Here is a 23,230-nt window from a genome sequence, read left to right as displayed (position 1 = left end):
GAATCTCGCCCCAGGTCTTAAAATTCAAAGAAAACTAGGGCAGGTTCTTTTAGCAACTTTTTACTGCATGAAAAGAAATACCTTCATTCCTCCTCCAAGTTTAAAATACTTGAACCCAGGCTGAGGCTCCTACAAACAAACATTTCTATGAAAAGCTAAAATAGTGTGTGCCCTTTTAGGGTCCAAGTGAAATTATCCAAGACCTCCTAAAATACTTTTCCAAGCAAATTGGCCTTGTGAAAATATTAGAAATAAACCATGTACCGCTGTTGCAAAGAGTTAAGATCGTCAAGACAGATTTGTATTTAAAAATAAAGCCATTCTAGCCTGTTACTTTGCTATAACAGAACTGATACTAATTTCATGTTGATTATAATCTGCATAAGTTTCATCTCTTTAAATCCAGATCCAAATTCCTTAACTGCCATTTTAGCCTGCAAAAGTTCAGAATGATAAAACACAGAAGATGAGAAATTTGAGATGGAAATCTTAGACAATGTAGAGTGCTTTGCGGCAAAGGGCCAATGGGTGAATTTCATCCAACATTCCGAAAGCTGAAGTGTATATTATATTGCATCTTATTCTGCCTCTCTTAAACTTCTTCCCAGCTTCATAAACAACAATATCTAGACAAATCATTTTGATATCTCAACCAGCATATCGAGGCACATACCTACAGGACACTACTGGAAACCTGTCCAAATAAAATAAGTTTTGTGTCTGCACATACAGAGCATCCCTTTCAACATTTTACTTTGTGAAGTTTAAGTACAACTTATATTTTACGATTCATTCCCATGCCAGTAATTTATATTTTTAAAAATGATTTTGATTATAAAATGCCCCGAAACTTCTGCATCTCTGCAACTTTCTCCAACCATTAAGAACTCTGCATTCCTCAAACTCTGGCCACTTATATACCTCTACCCATACTTCCTTCACCCTCCACTCTGCTTTTAGCTTTATAAGCATTAGCTTTTGAATTACCACCCTAGTGATCTCTCGTTATTTAAGACACTTGTTATCCAAACTTTTCTAATATCTCCTTCTTTGGATCAGCATCAATTTTTGTCTCATTGTACTCTCATGAAGCACCTTGGCACATTTTCTTATGTCATGTCCATCCTATCACAGCTCTTTCCTTCCCATGCTCCCCCTTCTACTTGCTTAATTAAATTCAATATATCACTAACTTCTCCCAGTTCTACTGAAAGGTCACAAACCTGAAATGTTGGGGGCGATTCTCCAAAATGGAGACGACGTGTTCGGCCGTCGTGAACGCCGTCGCGTTTCACGACGGCGCCAAACGGGCATGGGGACGACCAATTCTGTCCCCCACAGGGGGCCTGTTGATCCCCAAATTTCTTTCTGTGTCAGTCTGGCCTCAATAAAAGTTGAGATGGATTCGCACGTAAAAAGAAGTTATTTATTTAGCTTGCAAGCTTAATTCATCTTACAGAAACATAAGAGACATCCAGCCTCTTAAGCTCCAGAAAAACGACTGAACAAAGAGACAAAGGGATCTCTGTAAAATCAATTCAAATGGTATCAAGTTTCACATACTCGACGGACATAGGTCAGCCTATGTCCCTCCTGACCTGTTTGATCTATTCTGATTGGCTCACTTCCAATCCCTTTCTCTGGCCCCTATCAATGCAGCATCACTCTCATAGACACACCTCTTCCTGCTTTTTCCATGCGGTCTCAAACCCCTTTGTCCCTAACTGCCAGAATCAAAGTGGCTTATTTCTACATTACATTAACTAGTATCTCTAAAGTAACTATTTTATATCACATTCGTCAGTCCAGCACAGCACTGGAGCGGTTCACGCTGCTCTAGCCTCCCTTCCCAGCACAAATGGGCGCCGCGCCAACCTGCGCATGCACGGGCGACTTCCACAGCGCACCGGCCCCGACACAACATGGCGTAGGGGTTCAGGTGCCAGCCAAGCAACAAAGTAGGCCGGGGGGGGGGGGGGGCCCCGATCGCGGGCCAGACCCCATCGGAGGCCCCCCCCCCCCCCCGGTGAAGGAGCACTTTTCCCTGCCCCACATGCCGCCCTTCACGCAGAGTTCCCGCCAGCAGAGACCAGGGGTGAACGGCGCCGGCAGGACTCTGCCATTTCCGCGCAGCCGCTTGGCCCATCCGGGCCGGAGAATTGGCACGCCCCGCCGATTCCAGCGGCCCGCGACCGGCGCTGCGTCAAACGTGCCGGCAAAGATGGCGCCGATTCTCCGCACCTCAGAGAATCGCGCGCCGGCATCAGGGCGTCGTGGCGCGGTTGCGGCGATTCTCCGGCCCAGCGTGGGACTCGGAGAATCGCGCCCGTTAACTTTGTTCCTACCTCCACAAATGCTGCCAGACCCCCTGAGCACTTGCAGCAGGGGCAATATTTTGCTTTACTATTTGTGGCATGTTACAGAAGCCTTGCATAATCAAAACCCATTGTGGATCACATCGCTCCACTTTTGGGAGGGGGAGGTGGGGATGTAGAAAGGGCTGTTATCTTTTTTTTCCCAATTGAGGGGCATTTTAGCATGGCCAATCCACCTACCTCGCACATGTCTGGCTTGAGGGGGTGAGACCCATGCAGACACGAGAATGTCCCAGTGACTTGGGACCAGGATCGAACCCGGGTCCTCAGCACCATGAGGCAGCAGTGCTAACCACTGCGCCAATATGCCACCTGGGACTGTTGTCATTAACTGGCCAAAAATAAGTGTAGCTAAGCCAAATAGAGTGGCTTGAAGCGGAAACCATAGGCCGAAAAATAGATAGTGGATCAACACAGCACTGTTGGGCCAGGCACTGGCAGACTTCAAAAGTTTGTTCGGGTGGAAGTAATGGCACCTGTGAGAGAATGATGACATTGTGATTAACCTGTGACAGGCAGAGGTTATATACTTCTTTCAAACTGAAATGAGAAGCACAAAAATGAGAGAACAGTGAGATCAGATTGAGTTTTACTTTAGTAGAGGAGGTTTAAGGGGCAGTCAGATGTCAGGAGGTTGACACAAATGTGAATAAACTAACAGTAAAAGAACCACAGAAATGGATATCAGTTCACATGACTTTGTGAACTCTGGAAATCAAAGTCCAGATGTGGGGTTCCTTCATGGAGAAGTTCCAGTGTGTTCCTGTGGGAAGACAGCAGTGCAGAATGTCTTTGAAGTGGATGGTGATGCTGCAAGCTGAAATTCACCTGCTTGGCAGTTGATGGTTAGAGGTTTCCAGATAAGTAGGCTTCAAAGGACTGAGACCTGTTGCAGGGTGCTTAGTCAACCTGGAGTTGTTGGTTTTGCAGGTTGGAGGTAAATCAGCAGGCTGCTCATATTTGATTTTTCAACTCAATATAGAGATTTCAAAATGGTCACTCGAGTCAGGTAATGTCCTTTCTCCACAATAATTTAATAAAGGGATATTTATATGGTGTCTGGACCTGGATTTTGTTTTACAGCTTCTAATGTCTCAGTCATTAGCCTCTGAAAGAGTCATTTTCCATATTAATGACCTGATTCTGGGTAGCTACTGCCTTGGCAGACTTTACTCTGCTGGGGGGCAAGCTTAAAAAAGATGCAAATAACATCCATTTCCTTTCAATATTTTCTTTTTCAAATGACCTTGACAGTCTTGGGTGTGAGATTCCATAAGCAACATGTCAGGGCATGCAATCTATACACTGGCTTAGTAGTCACCTTCGAATTCCAGGTATCATGTGACCTGCAGCAGCCGTCCTTCTGTTCAACAAAGTTCATTTTTAAATAAGCAAAAATAATACTTTGATTTACATAGTTTATGATTTCACTCATGTCTTCCTGACATGCCACCTACAATAAGTGACCACACTTCAGAAATGCATCAATGGTCATAAGGTATTGTGGGATGTCGTTATGCAATTGCAAATCTTTCTTTCATTTTTGACTAGGAGAATGAATCCAATATCTGCCTTACAGTCAGCTGTTTGGAAGAAATGCTGGATGAACGTACAGTAATCAGAAAAAAAATAAGATAGGAAGTCACAGATGACACAACAGTCTATTGGATCAGTACAGAGGATGTTTCATTTTACATTAATCGGACCCTATTCAGACATAACATGTCTTGTCACATTATGCTCACAGCACCATTTTCCTGCACAATATTTCGTGTTGGAACAATGCATCATTTTTAAGTATTGCATAGATAACCGAGAATCTAACTATTAGGGTTTTCAACTGAAGATAGATTTGAGTCAAATTCAATTTAAAGGTCGGTAAGGAGTACTGAAATGCTGCACTAAGAAAATGAATGCACTATTGTTTCAAAACTTAAAACTGAAGTTACCAATGCAATACCCCGATTTCAATATGAAAAAGAAACCTTACTTCACTTCCTAAACAGTCCACACGTGGGGAAGGACATCAACCACTACAAGGACGTCAGTGCTTGCAATGAGCCAACTAAACAATGCGAAAGCAGCACAAATTGACATTGAACAATTAGCTATATCCCTCTGACCTAAGCAACTTAGCTGTCAAAATATGTTTTTAAAACTAATGCAAAAAGATCCATTTTTGAATGTGGGTAAATGGTATTTTTTTCAGTAGATAGTATTCAATAATTTTGGGTAAAGGTCTTGTCACATACAGTAATGGGAAGTGGGTGATGCGACAGGTGCAAACACACCAGACTAATCCTTCACCTGCATGTTGCTGGATGTTTGGTCATTAGATGTACCCTGAAGCAGCATCAGCATTAGGCAGCACAATCTAACAACCCAGCTGCCCTATTTAGCACAGCTGGTCAGTTTTCACCCGAGGGACCAATAAAAGGAGGCCTAAACAAAGCCTGATTCTTATGTTACTGCCAACATACCACAGCTGGGAACAATTCAACCTTGCAGCAAGAGAGATGGTGGTGTAGTGGTAATGTCACTCGTCTAGTAATCCAGGCTAATACACAGAGTTCAAAATTCTACCAGCTGTCATGGTGGGATTAAATTCAATTAATTTTTAAAAATCTAGAATTTAAAGCTAGTCATCAGTGATGGTAATATGACATTGGTTGTTGTGAAAACACTTCTGGTTCACTATTGTCCATTCAGGAAAGAAATCTGCCACCCTTACCTGGTCTAACCTACATGAGACTCCAGAGCCACAGAAATGTGGTCCTCTACAATGGCCTAGCAAGCCACTCGGTTCAAGGACAATTAGGGGTGGACAATAATGTTGACCTTGTCGGCAACAGCCAAATCCCATCAAAGAATAAAGAAAAAAAAGACACTGCAGAAGAAAGCAAAGACACAAAATCACCAACCCCGACAGTGGCATGCTGAAATGTCTGCAACCTGCCCGAATATCAAACTGGCAGATCAGAATGTTGTTCAGCTCTTAGCAACTTAGCAAGTATGGTGTAGAGATGGATGCCCTTAGAGTGACAAGACTAGCAGGAGTAGATAGGCTTGAAGAAATAGAAGCAGGGTACATTTTTCTGGAGCAGTCCACTCCGGACAGAATGTGGAGAGGTAGGGGTTGGATTTTCCATCAGGAGGAAGATTGCAAAGGATCTGGAAAACCTTCCTAAAGATATCAATAAGTGCCTGATGATCCTATATCTTTCCATACAACAACACAGGAAATGCACAACACTCACATGAACATATGCCCCCACCATGACTAACAGTGCAGTTGTAAAGAAAATGCTCTATGATGATCTGGACCATCTCCTACTAATAATACTGTTAGGATCCCAGATGAGAAACACAACAATCTGCAACTTGTAAAACTGAGAGGAAAGAATACTTCACCGCAGGAGAGATAAGATTGGCCAATAGGTATATTTTAAGTTAAAACAAGCTTTAATTTAAACACAGAATCAATCACATTAACAACAGCTGTTAACACACATATATATATATATATATATATATTCATTCTAATAAAGCAAACCAATGTAATTCGAAAACCACTTAAGTTAACAATCAGGTTCACTTGCTTTTTTCTGTGGGAAGACCCTGGAGGGAACCTTCCATGAGCCAGCTGAAGCCCTGCCTTGTCAGGCTAAAATTCTATGGCAAACTGCAAAACAACAGAACTGGCTCCAACCTCTGTCTCCTCCCACCAAGATGTTCCATGACCCTGTTTATTCAGGACGAGGCACTCTCAAATTGTCTACACCAGGGATCTTTCAAAATCAAAACAATATTCCATTAGCCATCTATCTGTAAACAAGTAAATGGTTAAAATGATTACCATACTTTTACAACCCCTTAATCCCAGCTTAACAGTCATACTGCCTGTATCTTAAACAAGGGTTTTTAAGTAACACTGCAGAAACAAATCTAATTATAATATATAAAACAATGTCCTATATTCATCACAATCCCTAAAAAGCAGAAAACCCTGAAGGGTGATTTCAACGCCAGCTTTGACATGACCACATCACATTGACAGACATCCTCGGTCAACATGGGACTTGGAAAAGGAGGTCTCCTAGTTTTATTGTGTGCCAAGCATTACCTTGCCTTAACCAATATCATGTTCTACCTGAATAGGAAATACCTGACATCCTGGAAACTCCCACAATCTATGCTGGACATTGCCTTGGCCTTATCAGGCAGATCCCAGTAGACCTTCTGGAACATTGTAAGCACAAACTAGTAAGCACAAACTAGACCGATTTGATGAGATTGTTGACATTTCCATCTTTGCAAAAATCCTCACACATGAAAGTCTTCTAACAGCCCCACAGTCAACAATCATGCATCAAGCCTTTAAAAGTGTTAAACACAAACTCCAGTATGCTTTAATAGAAACGCAGAATGATTGGTGAAATGCAAAAGCTGACGAACGGCAACATCTAATTGAGAAGCATGACCGTATATTTACAATGAGCTGAAGACTGTTTATGGCCTACCCATCACAATCTTTACTCCTGTCCTACCAACTGATTAAATTATACTAACCACTTATAAGGCAGTTGTAATAGTAAGGTGGCATCACCAAGCTCAATAGAGACTCTCACATCTCAGCAGAACATCTGCATCCGACTGGACAGTTGTCTCCTTCCATTGAAGAGGAATGTAATAAAAGGCAAACAAATTAGCCAAACCAGGCAAAGCCCCTGGCCCAGGTGGCATTCCAGCAGAAGATTTTGAAGTTCAATGATATAGCTTGTTAAGAGACCTACAGCCATTTTCAAGGACATCTGGGATCAAGAAAAAGTTCCATAGGACCTGAAAAATGCCAACATAGTCAGCATCTACAAGCAGAAAGGATCCAAAAATGTATGCAGTAAATACAAGAAATAAGCCTTCTCTCAATTTCAGGAAAGATCCAATTGAACTGTCCACTAGACAGCCTTGTAGATGATTTTAGGGCTAACCACCAATTCCAGATACATGAAAAGTACAGAAAACAATATCAGGATCTGTGCTGTTCATAGACCAAACTAAAGCTTTGACAGTGCACGTTGACCTGGTCTGTGGCACTTGCTCTCCAAGCTAGGATGTCTGAGCAAGTGTGTCAAAATCCTGCATCTACTGCATGATGCCACGGTTGGATGTGTTTGTGCCTGTGGTAGCATTCTCTGCACCAAGGAAGCCAAACCTAGTCGATCCAATCTCTCTTCATAGCTAAAAAAACCTCTCCAGCAAGGTGCATCATTTCTCCCCAGCTCTTCAATTGCTTTGTTGCTGTAATACCACCAGGAAAAATGCCTGTGAGCATCAACATTAAGTTCTGTTTAGGGAAGCTCTTCAATTTGATATCCTCCACCAAAGTCACAGTAGCAGTACGCAGAGCTTCAGTATGCAGATAAAGTGAAGTTGCCCTTGTCCCAGATAATAATTAGAATAATAATAATCAGTATTGCTGTCACAAGTAGGCTGTTATTAACACTGTAATGAACCTGCTGTGAAAATTCCCTAGTTGCCACACTCGGGTCTCTGGTGCTGTTAATCAACAGTGCTAACCACTGTGCTACTTTGATGACCATAGGCTGCTTTCCCATTTGAGGGGGAGAGCTGACTGGTGGTGAATTAGCCTGAGGATCACCACACCTCAGGCAAGGGGCAAGATTGAGAAGGCTGTTGTACCTTCAAAACCTCTGATGTGTTCGACCAGTTTACTTACTCAAAGTTTTACCTCGGTGTCTTTATTTACAAGATGAACATAAGGACAAACAGGTTCACAGTTTAACGCAATTTTATTCATAATTCTATTACTCCAGAAAATATGACTCAGTCTCACAGCTGAGCTTTGGGTTTTACCCACACTTAGTAAAGGAGGCTGGCAGGCTTCGATCACTCGATGTTGATGTCTTCTCTGGGTTCGAAACCCTTTCTTCCTGCGATGGTTGTGCCTGGGCAATTCCCAACTTCTCTTCCAAGATCTGTTCAATGCTGCTTTCTTATACTGGGCATCTTGGATTGAGTCATATGTATACGCCCACCACCGGCCACTGTCCTAGCCAGACCCCACTGGTTAATGGTAAATACAGGATACTCCTGTTTACGATGGTGGTTCAATCAAGGTCCATTGTCCTCTGAAACAGCCATCAGCCCATTAAGGAGTCTGATGGATTCTTTTGTCTGTTCCTCATCCTGCTGCAAAGTTGATAATAATAATAATAATAATAATAATTGCTTGTCACAAGTAGGCTTCAATGAAGTTACTGTGAAAAGCCCCTAGTCACCACATTCCGGCACCTGTTCGGGGAGGCCGGTACGGGAATTGAACCCACACTGCTGGCATTGTTCTGCTTTGCAAGCCAGCTATTTAGCCCACTGTGCTAAACCAGCCCCTAGCGCTGATAACAGGTTGATCACCTGTGTCTGGAAGTTTGTTACATATTCATAGACTTGCAGTGGGTAATCAAAGTCCATATCGCAATAACAGGTTTATGCTTTGACTGGAGTGCTTTTGCAGCCAGTATGGATTTCATCCAGGGTTTCATTAGGCAGTTTTTGTTCCTGGTCCATGTGCATCCCCTCAGCCTGCCTGCACAAGGCGGAGATCTGCAAGGCGGATCGTCATGATGTGCTCTAGCTGCCCACAAAAAGACGGCATCAAGAGTCTAGCAAACGGAGGGCAGCACGGTGGCACAGTGGGTTAGCCCTGCAGCCTCACGACGCTGAGGTCCCAGGTTCGATCCCGGCTCTGGGCCACTGTCCGTGGGGAGTTTGCACATTCTCCCCGTGTTTACGTGGGTTTCACCCCCACAACCCAAAGTTGTACAGGATAGGTGGATTGGCCACACTAAATTGCCCCTTAATTGGGAAAAATTAATTGGATCCATAAAAAAAAAAAATTTTAATCCAGAATTCTACAATTTTGCCAAAAATAATGGTCTCCAAATCAAAGTCCCTAAGACCAAGGTCATGTTTCAACTAGCAGCAGGAACGCTTCATAGAGTTATAGAGGTCTACATCACAGAAAAGGACACACTGTGGCGCCTGTTCGGGTACACAGAGGGAGAATTGAAAATGTCCAATTCACCTACCAAGCACGTCTTTCAGGACTTGTGGGAGGAAATCGGAGCACCTGGAGGAAACCCACGCAGACACAGGGAGAACGTGCAGACTTCACACAGACAGTGACCTAAGTTGGGAATGGAACCAGGGACCCTGGTGTTGTGAGGAATCAGTACTAACCACTGTGCCGCCCTTAAAGCACTTGGCTTGAAGGCTAGAGAGGGTACATCTCAAGTTTTGTTAGAAAAAAAAGCCATGCTATGGAGTAATGGTTGTGAAAACAATTACATAATCCTGAAGGGCAGCTAGTTAAGGATATCAAAGAAATGCAGAGAAGTTTCCAAGAAGTCTGAGGTTAAAGGTAGTAGAACAGAACATTGTTCAGTAGCAACAGATGGATCTGAGAAGGCGGCTGAGACACCAGAAAATTATCTGAAGTAATTTTCAGATTTGTGAAATTTTACTACAGCCTGTGAAATGAGAGTTGAAATAACTATGGAAATCAGTGGCTGGATCTCTAGAGTTTCTGTAAAAAGGGGCAGCATGGTAGCGCAGTGGTTAGCACTGCTGCCTCACGGCGCCGAGGTCCCAGTTCGATCCCGGCCCTGGGTCATTGACCGTGTGGAGTTTGCACATTTTCCCAGTGTTTGCGTGGGTTTCGCCCCCACAGCCCAAAGATGTGCAGGGTAGGTGGATTGGCCGCACTAAATTGCCCCTTAATTAGAAAAAATGAATTGGGCACACTTAAATTTAAAACAAACGAGTTTCTGTAAAAGCAGTTAAGGTAAAGAAAACCCAAAAGGACACAGTGAAAATCCTAGACTAGATTCACTATTAAAAGTGGAGCGGAAGCTTTGTTTAAAAGCGTCATTTGGAAAACCTACACTGAATTTCGGAATGCAAATCACTAAGGGAAAGCATAATTCTGAAAGAAGAATTTCAAGTGTGTTTTAGGGAGTGGAGTTAGGAAACCCTTATGTGACAATCATCGGGGGATTCTGAGGAGACATTCACTTGGGGTTCAGAGTAGTGTGTGTATTTGCCCAAATTCATTTTACATCCTTAAAAAGGGAGACACGGTAGCACAGTAGCTTCACTGGATATATCACTCCAGGGTCCCAGGTTCAATTCCTGGCTTGGGTCACTGTCTGTGCGGAGTCTGCATGGATTTCCTCCGGGTGCTCCGGTTTCCTCCCACAGTCCAAAGATTTTCAGGTTAGATGGATTGGCCGTGCTAAATTGCCCTTAGGTTCGGTGGGATTATTGGGTTACGGGGATAGGGTGGAGGTGTGGCCTTAAGTGGGTGCTCTTTCCAAGAGCTGGTGCAGACTCGATGGACCGAGTGGCCTCCTTCTGCACTGTAAATACTATGATTTTTGACAATGAGATCATTGTAAATAAAAATGCAATTTTATTCCCATGTTAATCCTAAAACCGGTGTGTAATTGTTAAATGGGTGGGGTGGGGGGTAAAGGCATGTTGTATCACAATCCAATTTTTTCATGTTTAATAAATGTTTTTTTTTTGCTGTTATTTCCTGGTTGTCAAAACTAAAAGCAGTCCCGTGACTCTGTTCCTACACGTTTAATTAAAAAAGTTATATCAATAGTGATCGTAACAAAAGATAGAAATTGTAATTATCTTTTTTAATTTGTATGGTAAAGTTAATTTGTGTTCGCTTAAAACCTGTGGAATCTTGCAGCTGCATTCACAGAATCTCAAACTCTGTCGCCGTTAAACAAAATGTTCTTGCTTCCGAACTGGATCTTCCCCACAACTGGGGTCTGGTCAAAGATTGTAAAAAGTTGAAGTATTGGCCATCAGACCTGAATTTTACCCTGGCTCCTATTTTGAGGTTATTGAAATTCACATGGAACAAAACAACAAATAAAATATCGAAGAGTGATGATGCAAGGACATATCCTTGCTTGACACCGCTTGTAACAGGAAAGGCTGGGAACAACTCGATCAAGTCATGGAAAGCTTTTCTGTACTGTCAAACAAGTCTATGCTCTAATGCAATATTCCATCCAGTGTTGGGATAAAATCCCTCCCATAGCTGTGCATAATAATTCCAACATCCTCCATTAGTTACTTCAAACAGATATGATTCCAGGTCAGTCCATTTTGCACCTACCCCCATGTCACTAATGATTAACGGTATATTTGTGCGTTATCACAGTAGAACAGAAGATACCAGGATTGCAAATACCCCTGCTGGTTTTAAAGACAGTGCAGTATGCCATAAATATTCAGAAATTAACTTTTGTCAAAGAAAAAGATTAGAAATCTATGCTAGAAAAAGATTAGAAATCTATGCTATGAGTAAATCAGTCCTGCCACTTTTCCACAATCTCAACAGTTCAGTTTGCTAATCTGCAATTTCACAATGAAAGTAAGCCCCACAATACATGAACTTCTGGAAAGCATCCACATTTTGGATTATAACTGACCCACTTCATCCTGATATGAACGGAATGTCTTTCAATGGCTGGGTTTTATTTACACAGCTGTACACCAATGACAGATTGTGGTCAACTTTATTTTCACAAAATCAATCTGTACAAGAACATAAAAAGTACAGGAAGAATAATCTATTGAATCAATTTGATTCTTTTAAAAATGTTCAATATATTTTAGGTAATCCCCAACTGGAGATTCACGACAAAATTTCCTCGTATCCTGACATTCTCTGGGAACATATCTGGTCAATTGACACTTTTAACGTTGACTTTCATTGCAATAACTATGTCCAATAGCCACGGTTGAGGCACTTAATATCAGTATCCATCACACAATAGTCATTCCTTCATGACTTAAAATGCAGTACAAAAATTACACACTTAATACAGTAGCTGTTTATAGAAAATGTATGTTACACAAGTAAGAGAAGGTTGCCCACAATATTATAATATGTATTTTTGTGACTTTTCTCCATGTGAAACTATGGCTTTTCTAACATTAGAAAATCTTAAATTCAAATCACCAGAACAAAAAAAGCAGTCTTCTGTTTATCAAACTATTTGACCCAAGGGGAAAACTACAATAACATTGAAAAACAAATTGTCATTTTTACAGAAGCATATTCAAATAAAGAATTTACTCTTGAGCCAAGGAGGAGATATGAGACGATGACTCAAAACATTAGACAGGATGACTCAAACATTTCCCCAGAGGTGAGAGACTCTTAAACTACTAGTTGGAGCTAGAAAAAATAATTAGGAAAGGACTTGAAGAGCTTCAACCCTGCTTTGAGACTGGAGATGCAAGAAGACCAAGATTTATCATAGGTCAACAAATACAAAGCTTCAGGCAAGACATAAGTAAGGATAAGATTAATTTTTGCCTTATTCTGGTCTCTGCATGCATTGTTTACATAAATTCCTAATCCTATCCATTGAACAGAGACAGAAGTCAAAAGGTAGTCATTAAGGGATCCTTAGTGGCAGTCAGGGAAAGCTGCAAGTTACTATGAAACTCATTTACTGGAATTGTTTGAGTTTTGAATGTTAAAGATCACCATATTAAGTCTTGTTGCGATAGGTGCTTCAAAAAGTTTGCCTATTTCTGGAAACTGCTTCTCCAACGAGTTTCTGAAACCTTTGCCCTCCCCGTTCTGCTGCAAATCTGTAGAGTTAAATTTCTGCTTTCTTTAGTTGCCCTTTCCCACCTCCACAATTAATGTGCAATACAAGAATCATCTCCATCATTTCCAGTTCCTTCAAAATGGCTGAGTATACTTGAGGCAATAGTATGGCTGCTTTATGACAGCTGGTATTGACCGGAAACCGATTACTGAATCTTTTGCCAATTTTTCACCCCAAAAACATTTATTAGCTAATAACAAATGCATGTTTTACACTCCACTGTATAAATAGTTTTAAAAATTACGGTTAAAGGAAATTTAAAGTGAACATTTCTAAATCAACATAGCATAGGAAAAATGCACATTTAAAATATACAATGGAACATGCAGGATCAAGCCAAAGTCAATAATTGAATTTGATCTTCGATTTCCTCCTGCAGTATTATAAACAATAACAACTTGGTAATACGTTTCAAGGCACTCTGCTCATGTGCTATCAAAATAAATTTGACATTGAGTCATGTGAGGAGATACTGGGACAGATGACCAAAGAGGGTTCAAAAAGTAGGTTTTAAAGGTGTATCTTAAAGATTACAGAATTTGAAATTTGGAGAATCTTTGGGAGAGAATTTCAAAGCTTAGTACTCAGTCAACTGAAGGCAAAGCTGTCAACGATGGAGCAATAAAAGTCAGGAATTTGTAAGAGGTTGGAACGGGAGAAGCACAGGGATCTCAGGGGTTTGTAGAGCGGAGAAAGTTAGAGGTATAGAGTGGGTCAAGGTCTAGGAGGAATTTGAAAGCAAGAATGAGGATTTTATAAAATTAGGATGTTGCCAGGCCACAAGCTAATATAGATCAGTGAGCACAAGGTACTAACACCATGACGACTGGGTGCTCTCTGTACATGCGAGTGCAAACTTTCTTTGGAATGTTATTGCATTGAATTTAAAAACATAAATCACAAACAAGTGGCTTCCTCCCTCGGCCCTCTAAGCTATTGAAAATAGGCCTCACGTTTGCACGAGTTTTATCAGAGCAATCAGCTGAGTCCATGCAAAAGATTGTGGAAACTCCAGTGTAATTAAGTTGCATCAAGCGCAGATAGAAAGTTCAGGATATTTACCGATAGTTTAAAATTAGTTCCGCCGAAGTTGGCCCTACTCAAAATAAAGATGATGGCAAGTTTCTCTTGATTGAACCATTTGGGGAGGCTCTTCAAATTGAACTTGTTTTCTTGGATGAACATGCGCTAATAGGCATGTTTTAAAAGTTGTAATATTTCAGTATAATTTTTGCGAGTCACTTTCAGTTTAGCAATTGTGATTATGCAAATTCATTTTAATGGAGCTTGAACTGTAACCTAACTAGCACAATTTCAAGTGAAATTTTCACCCAATTTCCAAAATTGTGCCCAAAGCAGAAACTTGTCTGTAATGTCTTCTTGATATGTGAAACAGATGAGGAACAATTTTACAATGCAAATTATCCCTCTGATCAGCGAGTTCTGCTTTTTTGTAAGTGAAACAGACTGGCCTGGATTTTGTGGCAGTAAAGATGACAAAACTGTGAACATCCATTGATATTACACCTCTGCATCTGACACCAACGTCTAGCATGTGTAAACCTGTAGTTAAACATGGAAATCTACACTTCTCCAGAGGGTGTGCTTTTGAAGTTTCCCTCATAATACAATCAATTAAAAATTACTGAACTAGCAACTTTTAGTATTGCTGTCAAAAAACACTTGACAAGGTTACAACATTGTTAAATGAGATGTGACTGAATTTTTACATGACATACTAAGTTCATAGTTACTGTTAGAAAATTCTTCTAGCACTGCAACTAGTTTTATCCTTGCACAATGACAAATATCAGCATCATTGATTAAAAAAATAATTTTTTACACTACCTGAAAAAAAATCTATGAAACACTTGGAAAGAACCTTGAGGCCTTATTTCAGGAATAAACATGCTTATTACTTTAAAAGAATAAATTAAAACAATAAAATATTATGCAACAGGAACAAATTAACTCTCCCATCAAGTGTGGATCAAGCTAGAATAATTGTTGGCTTGATTAATACTCCTGATATATAAACATCATAGGTCTGTATGTAGGAAACCATGTGATACACTTTTTGTTCATAGTTTCTATTTAAACAAGTCATCTCACAACCTTTAGCCACACACTAGTGAATGAGAATTACCTTGCCAAATTTCCTTTAATGAACTGAACATAATTATAGCAGCCAGCTGATTTGCACCCAAGTAGGGTTTAGAATGACCAAATTTAAATATTTCAAACTTTTTACCATAGATGTCAGTTTGAGCTTTGGGGTCAGGACAAGCAACAGAGCAGAAGCAGTCAATCTCACAAAACTATTATAAGTTCTAAGAGCACCAATTTAAAAATGTGGACTTTAATTATCAAGTTGTTTAAGATTTTTGCTATGATGGTCATTTGGTTATTAAACCAAAATCTCAGCATCTAACTATATTCCAAATAATACCACAACTAAATTCACGACGTTTTAAATTCCCAAATAGATTCTATATTATCCATACACCCGGTAAAATTTTTATTCATAGGTTCAACACACAATTTATGAAGTGAAGCATCTTGGATCATTTTTAAATACACTACATAAATCTAAGTTGTTATTGGTTTAAATAGGTTATCTTTCAAAATTGTATGATGTATAATAAATTCAAAGCCCAGTTTTAAAATCAGCCCAGTGATTGCTTTAATACTCTGCTTTGACTCAATTAGAGTTGTGAATCCCCTCAGAGTTACTTCAAGGTATAGTTAGGCAGCAGTGAATTCCCAGTATCACTGCATATCTGGACACTCACCTTAGAGTCAGAATCGCAATATGGTATTTATAAATCAAAAAGCTTATAGCTGCTCCCCTTAGAATAGTATCAATACTCCAGAAATGGGCAATGATTTTTGTAACATTTCTCAAAACATCAAAAAGGACAAATTTGAATTCCACTTTCAAATTAAACTCAACAGTTGAGAGGAATAAATGCATACTATTACCAGTGTTACAACATGCTCGTCAATTTTCTAAACATAGTTGTATGTTTAATGCTCAAACAATGTCATTTCAGCTTTAAACATCTTTGTGTCATTTACCCAAATAGCGATTATGTATGGGGTTGTTATAACCTGCCTGCTTACCACTGGCTGGGGACTAATGGCAATCCCACAATCCTTTGGGAGTATGAGCTTCCCCAATGAGGGGGGGCGGAGAAATCATTAGCAGATTCCCTGCATAAATAAAGCTGGCCAGTTTGGAACCAGCTAGAGAAGTGAGCAGCAAGGGAGTTGCTGCTGTATATATATATATATATATATATATATATATATATATATGTTATTGTAAATAAATGTTATTTCTTTCTATCCTTCAACTCGTGCTGGATTCTTCGTGGCCCTCACAAAAGAGGTAAAAAAACAATTCTTCTCAAACAAATAACATTGCTTTCAGGGCAAAAAGAATTAGCTTAAAATACAACTACAAATAAAAGTTCCCTTTGCAACATCTTAATTTTAAGGCACCATCAATCCTATTGATTATATGAATTAGTTCTTCATGTATCCAAATACTTGCAGTGACGAACACAAAACTGGAGCAAAGTTTAATAACAAACTTGACTGCCACCCCACACTGAAATTTACTGTAACACTGTTATACATAATCAGAAGAAAGCCAAGTTTGAAAATGGGTAGAGGTTTTATATATTTATCAAACAATTTTGGGAGTAGGGAAGAAGAGAGGAATTATTTAAAAGTTAACGAATGCAAGTGAGAATTCTGTATAGAGGGTAACACAGCAATAATAAATTAAGACATTCTCCATACGCACATCGTGCAAATTTCAATTTTATTTTACTATTTCTGTCTGTAGCTTCTTAAATGGAACAATGCAATCTCTAATTAATGCTCTACATAAAGTACTTCCGACTTTTCCTTTCAAAATTGCATACAATGCACAAAGCACAATATTATTTTGAAGACAAAAATCGTCAGTGCCTAAAATTATTATTTCAGATTTCTTTGGCGAACTTACCAGTGGAGACGATGAGCAAAGTTGAGGCATCATATATTGAGGGCACATTGGGAAAACCGTCTTCCATGTTTGCCTTCCTATAAAGTACAAACTAGTTTGGTCTGTTTTTCCTCTTCCTTTCCAATGATTTCACAGCAAGCATAGCTCCAACATACTTCGAATTCTAAGGATATCCTCCCAGTCCAGATGGCTGGTGACAAAGCACTTCTGTGTTGGCACAAATAAGAACTCCACAAGACACCCCCGTTCCTTCTGCCTGTCTGAGCACATCAAGCACTGAAGAGCTCGGGGGCAGGGAGCAGACAATGTCCAGATCACTTCGGGAAGCGGTGAGGCCCCAATAACAAAAATGTTCGAAATAGCAATCAGCTCCACTAGCTACCTAAAGGCTTCAGTCGCAAGCCTCAAACCACTTGCGAACATTTCTGCCTTGGCTAAATGCAGCAATCCTCTGCAACGTCAGCAATCCTCTGGGACAATATTCTTGGAATTGCAAACGCTCCACAACTTTCTCAGTGCAAGAGGATTTTATCTTCAGAACAAACTGCAAGGGCCAAAGGAGATCTAATGAATGCAACATGTGTTCATTCTTTTAGTAGCAGCCTCCCAAGGCAATTGAGTCTACCCTCACTTAGGGAAATGTCAAGGCAATTCCAAAGTTATTGACGAACAATCTGGGCAAAGAATTATTTAATGTGTTAGACCTTTAGGAACTATTACAGCAAGAGGAACGGAGTAAACATCAGAAATTAACTCCTGCATTTTCAGGGTTGAGTTAAAATACAAACTAAGAGGAAAAGAGTAAAAATAACTGAAATAGGTTACCTCAACTGTTGGAGTTCTGAAAACTCTGTTTCTAAAATAGACATTCAGTTCTATAAACAACTTTATAAACTCTTACATTCCTCGAAGAATGAGAAATGTACAAAACCATGGAACATTTCTGAATTCATAGTATGGAAAGGTTATAGTTTTGGTTTTAGGGCTAATATTTTTGTATAAAAAGTTTAATTACTTCCATGGAACCATAGAATCCCTACAGTGCAGAAGGAGCCATTCGGCCCATCGAGTCTGCACTGGTCCTCTGACAGATCACCCTACCCCGGTCCAATTCGCCACCTTAACCCCATAATCCCTCCTCGGGGCAATTTAGCATGGCCAATCCACCTAACCTGCACATCTTTGGACCGTGGGAGGAAACCGAGCACCTGGAGGATGCACACGCAGACACAGGGAGAAAGTGCAAACTCCACAGACAGGCCAGAATTGAACCCCTGGCACTGCGAGACAGCAGTGCTAACCACTGTGCCAACCTGCCACGTGTTTCATTACTTAACATTTAGAAACATGCTCCAATATCCACAGGATGAATTTCCTTACAGGGCGATTTGCTCGTGCTATTGGGGACGGTTTAAGATAACTTGGCAGGGGTGTAGGAACTAGGACGTAATATCAGAGAGAAACAAGGTGCCTAAATATCACTAGAGTAGGAAATAGTAAATTGTTAGGTAGGTTTAGACAAAGGGAGAGAGTAATAAAGTTTAAATTAGGGTTACTGTGCATATATGTGGATGCACGGAGTGCTGTGAATTAAATTGGTGAGCTACAGGCACAGAGTGCCACGAGGAAATAAGTTGTGGCTATATCAGAGACCTGGCTGAAAGAAAGGAAGGGCTGTGTATTAAATAATCCTGGATACAAGGGGCGGGATTCACCCAGCCCTGGGCCGGGTCGGAGAATCCCCACGACCGGCAACGCCGCCCCGACGTCGGCACGTGATTCTCCGCAGAGTGGCGAATCGGCACCATTGGCGCCGGCGTGGTTGGCGCGCTGTTGGGCGTGGGCCATTCTAGGCGGTCCCCCCCACGATTTTCCGGCCCGGATGTGCCGAGCAGCCATAAAAAAAACCGAGTCCCGCTGCCGCCGTTCTAACCTGCTCTGAGCCGGCGGGACCGCGCCGTGGGGGGGGGGTCCGATCCCGGCCCGGGGGGGGCCTCCGATGTGGCCTGACCCGCGATCGGGGCCCACCAAACGGCGGGCCGGCCTCTCTGGCTTAGTTTCCTCCGCGCCGGCCCCTGTAGCCCTGCACCATATTGCGTCGGGGCCAGCCCGTTGAAAGAGGCCACTGCGCATGCACGCGTTGGCGCCGGCGCCATTGCGCATGTGCGGATCCCACAACGCACAGTTAGCGAAACGCTCCAGCACCGTGCTGGCCCCCTGTATGGGCCAGAATTAGTCCTGGCAGCAGCCCGTTCACGCCGTTGCAAAACACGACGGCGTTTACGACGGCGTGGACACTCTGCCGCGGGATTAGAGAATCCCGCCCAAGGTGTTCAGGAAAGATAGTATTGATTGAAAAGAGCATTGAAGTGCTGTTGAGAGACGGTGCCCTAGAATCTATTTGGCTAGAGTTAAGAAACAAAAAGACGGAATTACATTGCTCAGTGTAGTCTTTGGCCACCAACTAATGGAAAAGATGTAGAGGAACAAGTTTGAAAAGAAATTGCAGAGAGGTGCAAAATGTGTTATAATGGGGGACTTTAATTAGCCAAATATAGACTGGGATAGTGTGCGTTCAGGAAAAGTTTCTGCAGCAATATGTTACCAGTCCATTAAGAAAGAAGGCACTGCTGCTAGATCCTGGTCTTGGGAATGAGGTAAGGCAAGTTATCAAGTGTCAGGCGGGAACATTTAAGAAACAGAACTACTGTTCCCATAGGTTAGCTATGGGAAAGGACAAGGAAAGCCAACTACAATGGGAAAGAATGGTTCTAACACAGATAAATTAGAATCCAAGGTTGACAGGCAAAACTCCAACAGAACACTAGGCTGTCTTTAAAGGAGATAATTGGGCCCAGTCAAGGAAGGCGAAAGGTAAGGCAAACAAATCCAGAGCTCCCTGAATGACAAATGAGATAAGAATTAAGATGAAGAAAAAGTGTGCAAACCACAGATGTCGGGTGGAATATATAACTGAGAATCAAGCTGAATATAGAAGGTTCAGAGATGAATATAAATAATAAAAGGGTGTTCAAAGGTGGATTGAGGCAGATTATGGGCAAAAATGGGATTGGGGCGGGGGGGGGGGCATGGCCGAGATATTAACTGAATACTTTGCATGTGTCTTTACCAAGGAAGAAGATGCTTCCCAGGACAAAGTGCAAGAGGAGATAATTCAGACACTTAAAAGATTTAAAATAGAAAAGGAGGTGCTGTTTTGGTACTTCAGTTGATAAGGAACCTGAACTGGCTGAAATGCATCTAAAGATAGTGAGGGAAGAGAGAGTGGAAATTGCATAGGTACTGGCCATAATTTTCCAATCTTCCTTAGACTCAGGGGGTGGTGCCAAATGACTGGAGAATTGCAAATGTAATACCCTTGTAGAAAAAAGGTGTAAAGATGATGCCCAGAAACCACAGTTTAATTTCAGTGCAGGGGAAACTTCTGGTAACAATAAGAGGGGACAAAATTAATGGTCACTTGGGCAAATACAGGTTAATTAAGGGAATCCAGCAAGGATCTGATAAGGGAAAAACTAACTTGAAGTTTTTTTGATGAGATAACAGAGGGGGTTGATCAAAGAGCAATGCTGTGATGTGGTGCATATGGACTGCCAAAGGTATTTGATACAATGTCACACAACAGACTTGCTTGAAAAATAGAGCTCACAGAATAGATACAATGTCACACAACAGATTTAATAATAATAATCTTTATTGTCACAAGTAGGCTTACATTAACACTGCAATGGAGTTACTGTGAAAAGCCCCTAGTCGCCACATTCCGCCGCCTGTTCAGGTACACGGAGGGAGAATTCCGAATAACCAAACCACCCAACAGCACGTCTTTCAGGACTTGTGGGAGGAAACCGGAGCACCCGGAGGAAACCCACGCAGACACGGGGAGAACTTACAGACTCTGCAGAGGCAGTGACCCAAGCCAGGAATCAAACCTGGGACCCTGGTGCTGTGAAGAACCGTGTTCAATACTTAATTTGTTTGAAAAAGTAGAATTCACAGAACAGTAGCAACATGGATATAAAATTGGCTGAATGAAAGGAAACAAGTAGTGGTTAATCGATGCTTTTCAGACTGGAGTAAGGTTTATATTGGAGTACCCCAAAACCCATTGTTAGGACCCCTCCTCTTCCTGATGTATATTAATGACCTAGATTTGGTGTACCGGGCACAATTGCACAATTTGCAGAAGATACAAAACCTAGAAGCATTGTGAATTGTGAGATGGTTAGGGTAAAACTTCAAAAAGACATTGACAGGTTGGTGGAATCGGCAAAGAAGTGGCAGGTGAAATGTAGAGAAGTGTGAAGTGATTCATTTTGGTAGGAAGAATGTAGATACAGTAAAAAAAAAAGATACAATTCTAAGGGGGACAAGCAGGAAGGCACAAATCATTGAAGGTGGCAGGGCAGATGGAGAGAGGTGTATATAAATCATGCAGCATCCTAGGTTTTATTAATAGAAGTTATCAAGGAAGTTATGTAAATTTGTTTCAAGTTGTTTCAAATACTGGTTTGGTTTCAATTGGAGTATTGAGTCCAGTTCTGGGACTTTTAGGAAGGATGTGAATGCATTAGAGAGGTTTCAGAAAAGATTCACCTGAATGGTGATAGGAAATAGGGAAATCTAGTTATGCCCACGGATTTGTAAATTTGGAACGGTTTTCCTCAGAAGAGAAAGTTGAGAGGAGATTTGGGAAAAATTGTTCTTATTGTTCGAGAACAAGAGGGTACAGAATAATGTAATTGGCTAAAGAAACAATGACAACTTGAGGAAGAAATTTTTCACAGCGACTGGTTTGAGTCTGGAATGCACTGTCTGAGAGTGGGGTAGAGGCAGGTTCAATCAAGCCATTCAAAAGGGAATTGGATTATCTGAAAATGAAGAATGTACAGGGGAAGGGGAGAACACAATGTAGATTTTAAAAAGCTTTCAGATAGAGGTGCACACTATTTGACCTCTGGAATCTGGAGTCAAACCCAGATGCATGGTCGGCAAGTCTCTGATTCTAAGCTGTATTGAGGCTGTCTTGATCAAGTTCCATGGGATTACGACTTCACAAAACTTCTCATTAATTCGCCATGGCTGGTACTAATTCAGCAATCCCTAAGCATGCACAATGCAGCCAACTGCTGTGTCAGCACATTTCAGTGGTAATACCATGGTGTTGAGTCATATGTCACCATGCATAATCTCCTGAGATCATGATGTCAAATATTACATGCATGTATATCAGGCAAAATGCCACAGCTAGTCCATGCACACACTTCTCATTTGTTCCTGGTGAGCTGGCAGTGTCAGGACATAAATGTTTTCATTTTAGCACTTAGTCGGTTTTGAAGAATGGCATTCTTAGGGTACTCGCCCAAGAGCTGCCCTGTTACTTAAAAGGCCTTCCGACCACATTCTAGGATCGGGCTCTTTAGTAGTTATGTATGCTTTGATACCGGACCTAAATTATTCTCTTATGTTGAAATTGCATGGCGAGCCTCAATGTATTTGATTATGAGAGGCTTCACAGCACAAATAGAAGCCCTGAATTTGAGCTTTATGACACATGGCACTGAAATTGCAGTGGGGCATAGGTTTGCATAAGAAACTGCAGTTATAACCAATTACTTTTATGGCAAAAGATTTAAAAACTTGAAGTATACAGAAGTATGATTTCCAGCAATCACGGATTTAGGTTACTAAGGTAGTTGCAACATTTACTTATCTGTAGGTTCGGGGGACATGGCCCTTTTGTGTCTAAGTCTGAATTACAAGTCAACAATATTCTTTCTTGAAACAGTTACAGGTTTTTTTTTTAAAATATGAATACAAAAAATTGTAGAGACTTCCATGCCACTTCAAAACATCCAATTCCTTTCATGGCGAATCTATTCGCAAATAAATCATTAATTTTGGTCTGAAATTTTTTTTTAACAAAACACTTTAACAGTAATCACAAACGTTAGTTCATCCTGTATTGAATATGAAACTGGCCTGCTAGCAGATCTTCCACTATTGCAGGCCCCACAACTGCCAAGAGACAGGCAACAGATTAACTGCATTTGTAAACATGCTGATTTTGCCATTTTAAAAGAGCTTTTTTTAAA

At 41.1% G+C, this 23,230-nt stretch overlaps 1 protein-coding gene across 6 annotated transcripts in view; it reads right to left on the bottom strand.

Moving 5' to 3' along the window:
- The window catches only part of LOC140425871 (echinoderm microtubule-associated protein-like 4), a 371,640-nt gene that overhangs the window by 195,769 nt on the left and 152,641 nt on the right, over window positions 1-23,230 (bottom strand). For 3 of the 6 annotated variants that reach the window (XM_072510255.1, XM_072510259.1, XM_072510263.1), the window contains exon 1: window positions 1,224-1,329. The exons of 2 other annotated variants lie outside the window; for them this stretch is intronic. In XM_072510255.1, the coding sequence (XP_072366356.1) occupies window positions 1,224-1,314 (91 nt within the window). In that variant the 5' untranslated portion in view covers window positions 1,315-1,329. Of the gene's footprint in view, window positions 1-1,223; window positions 1,330-17,114; window positions 17,530-23,230 lie in introns of those variants that run through there. One more of the 6 variants, XM_072510258.1, reaches the window with a different exon arrangement.

Source organism: Scyliorhinus torazame, chromosome 1, assembly GCF_047496885.1.
Source record: "Scyliorhinus torazame isolate Kashiwa2021f chromosome 1, sScyTor2.1, whole genome shotgun sequence".
NCBI classification, from domain to species: Eukaryota; Metazoa; Chordata; class Chondrichthyes; order Carcharhiniformes; family Scyliorhinidae; genus Scyliorhinus; species Scyliorhinus torazame.
Note: the sequence above shows the minus strand (reverse complement) of the source record. Positions and strands in the feature narration are given on the sequence as shown.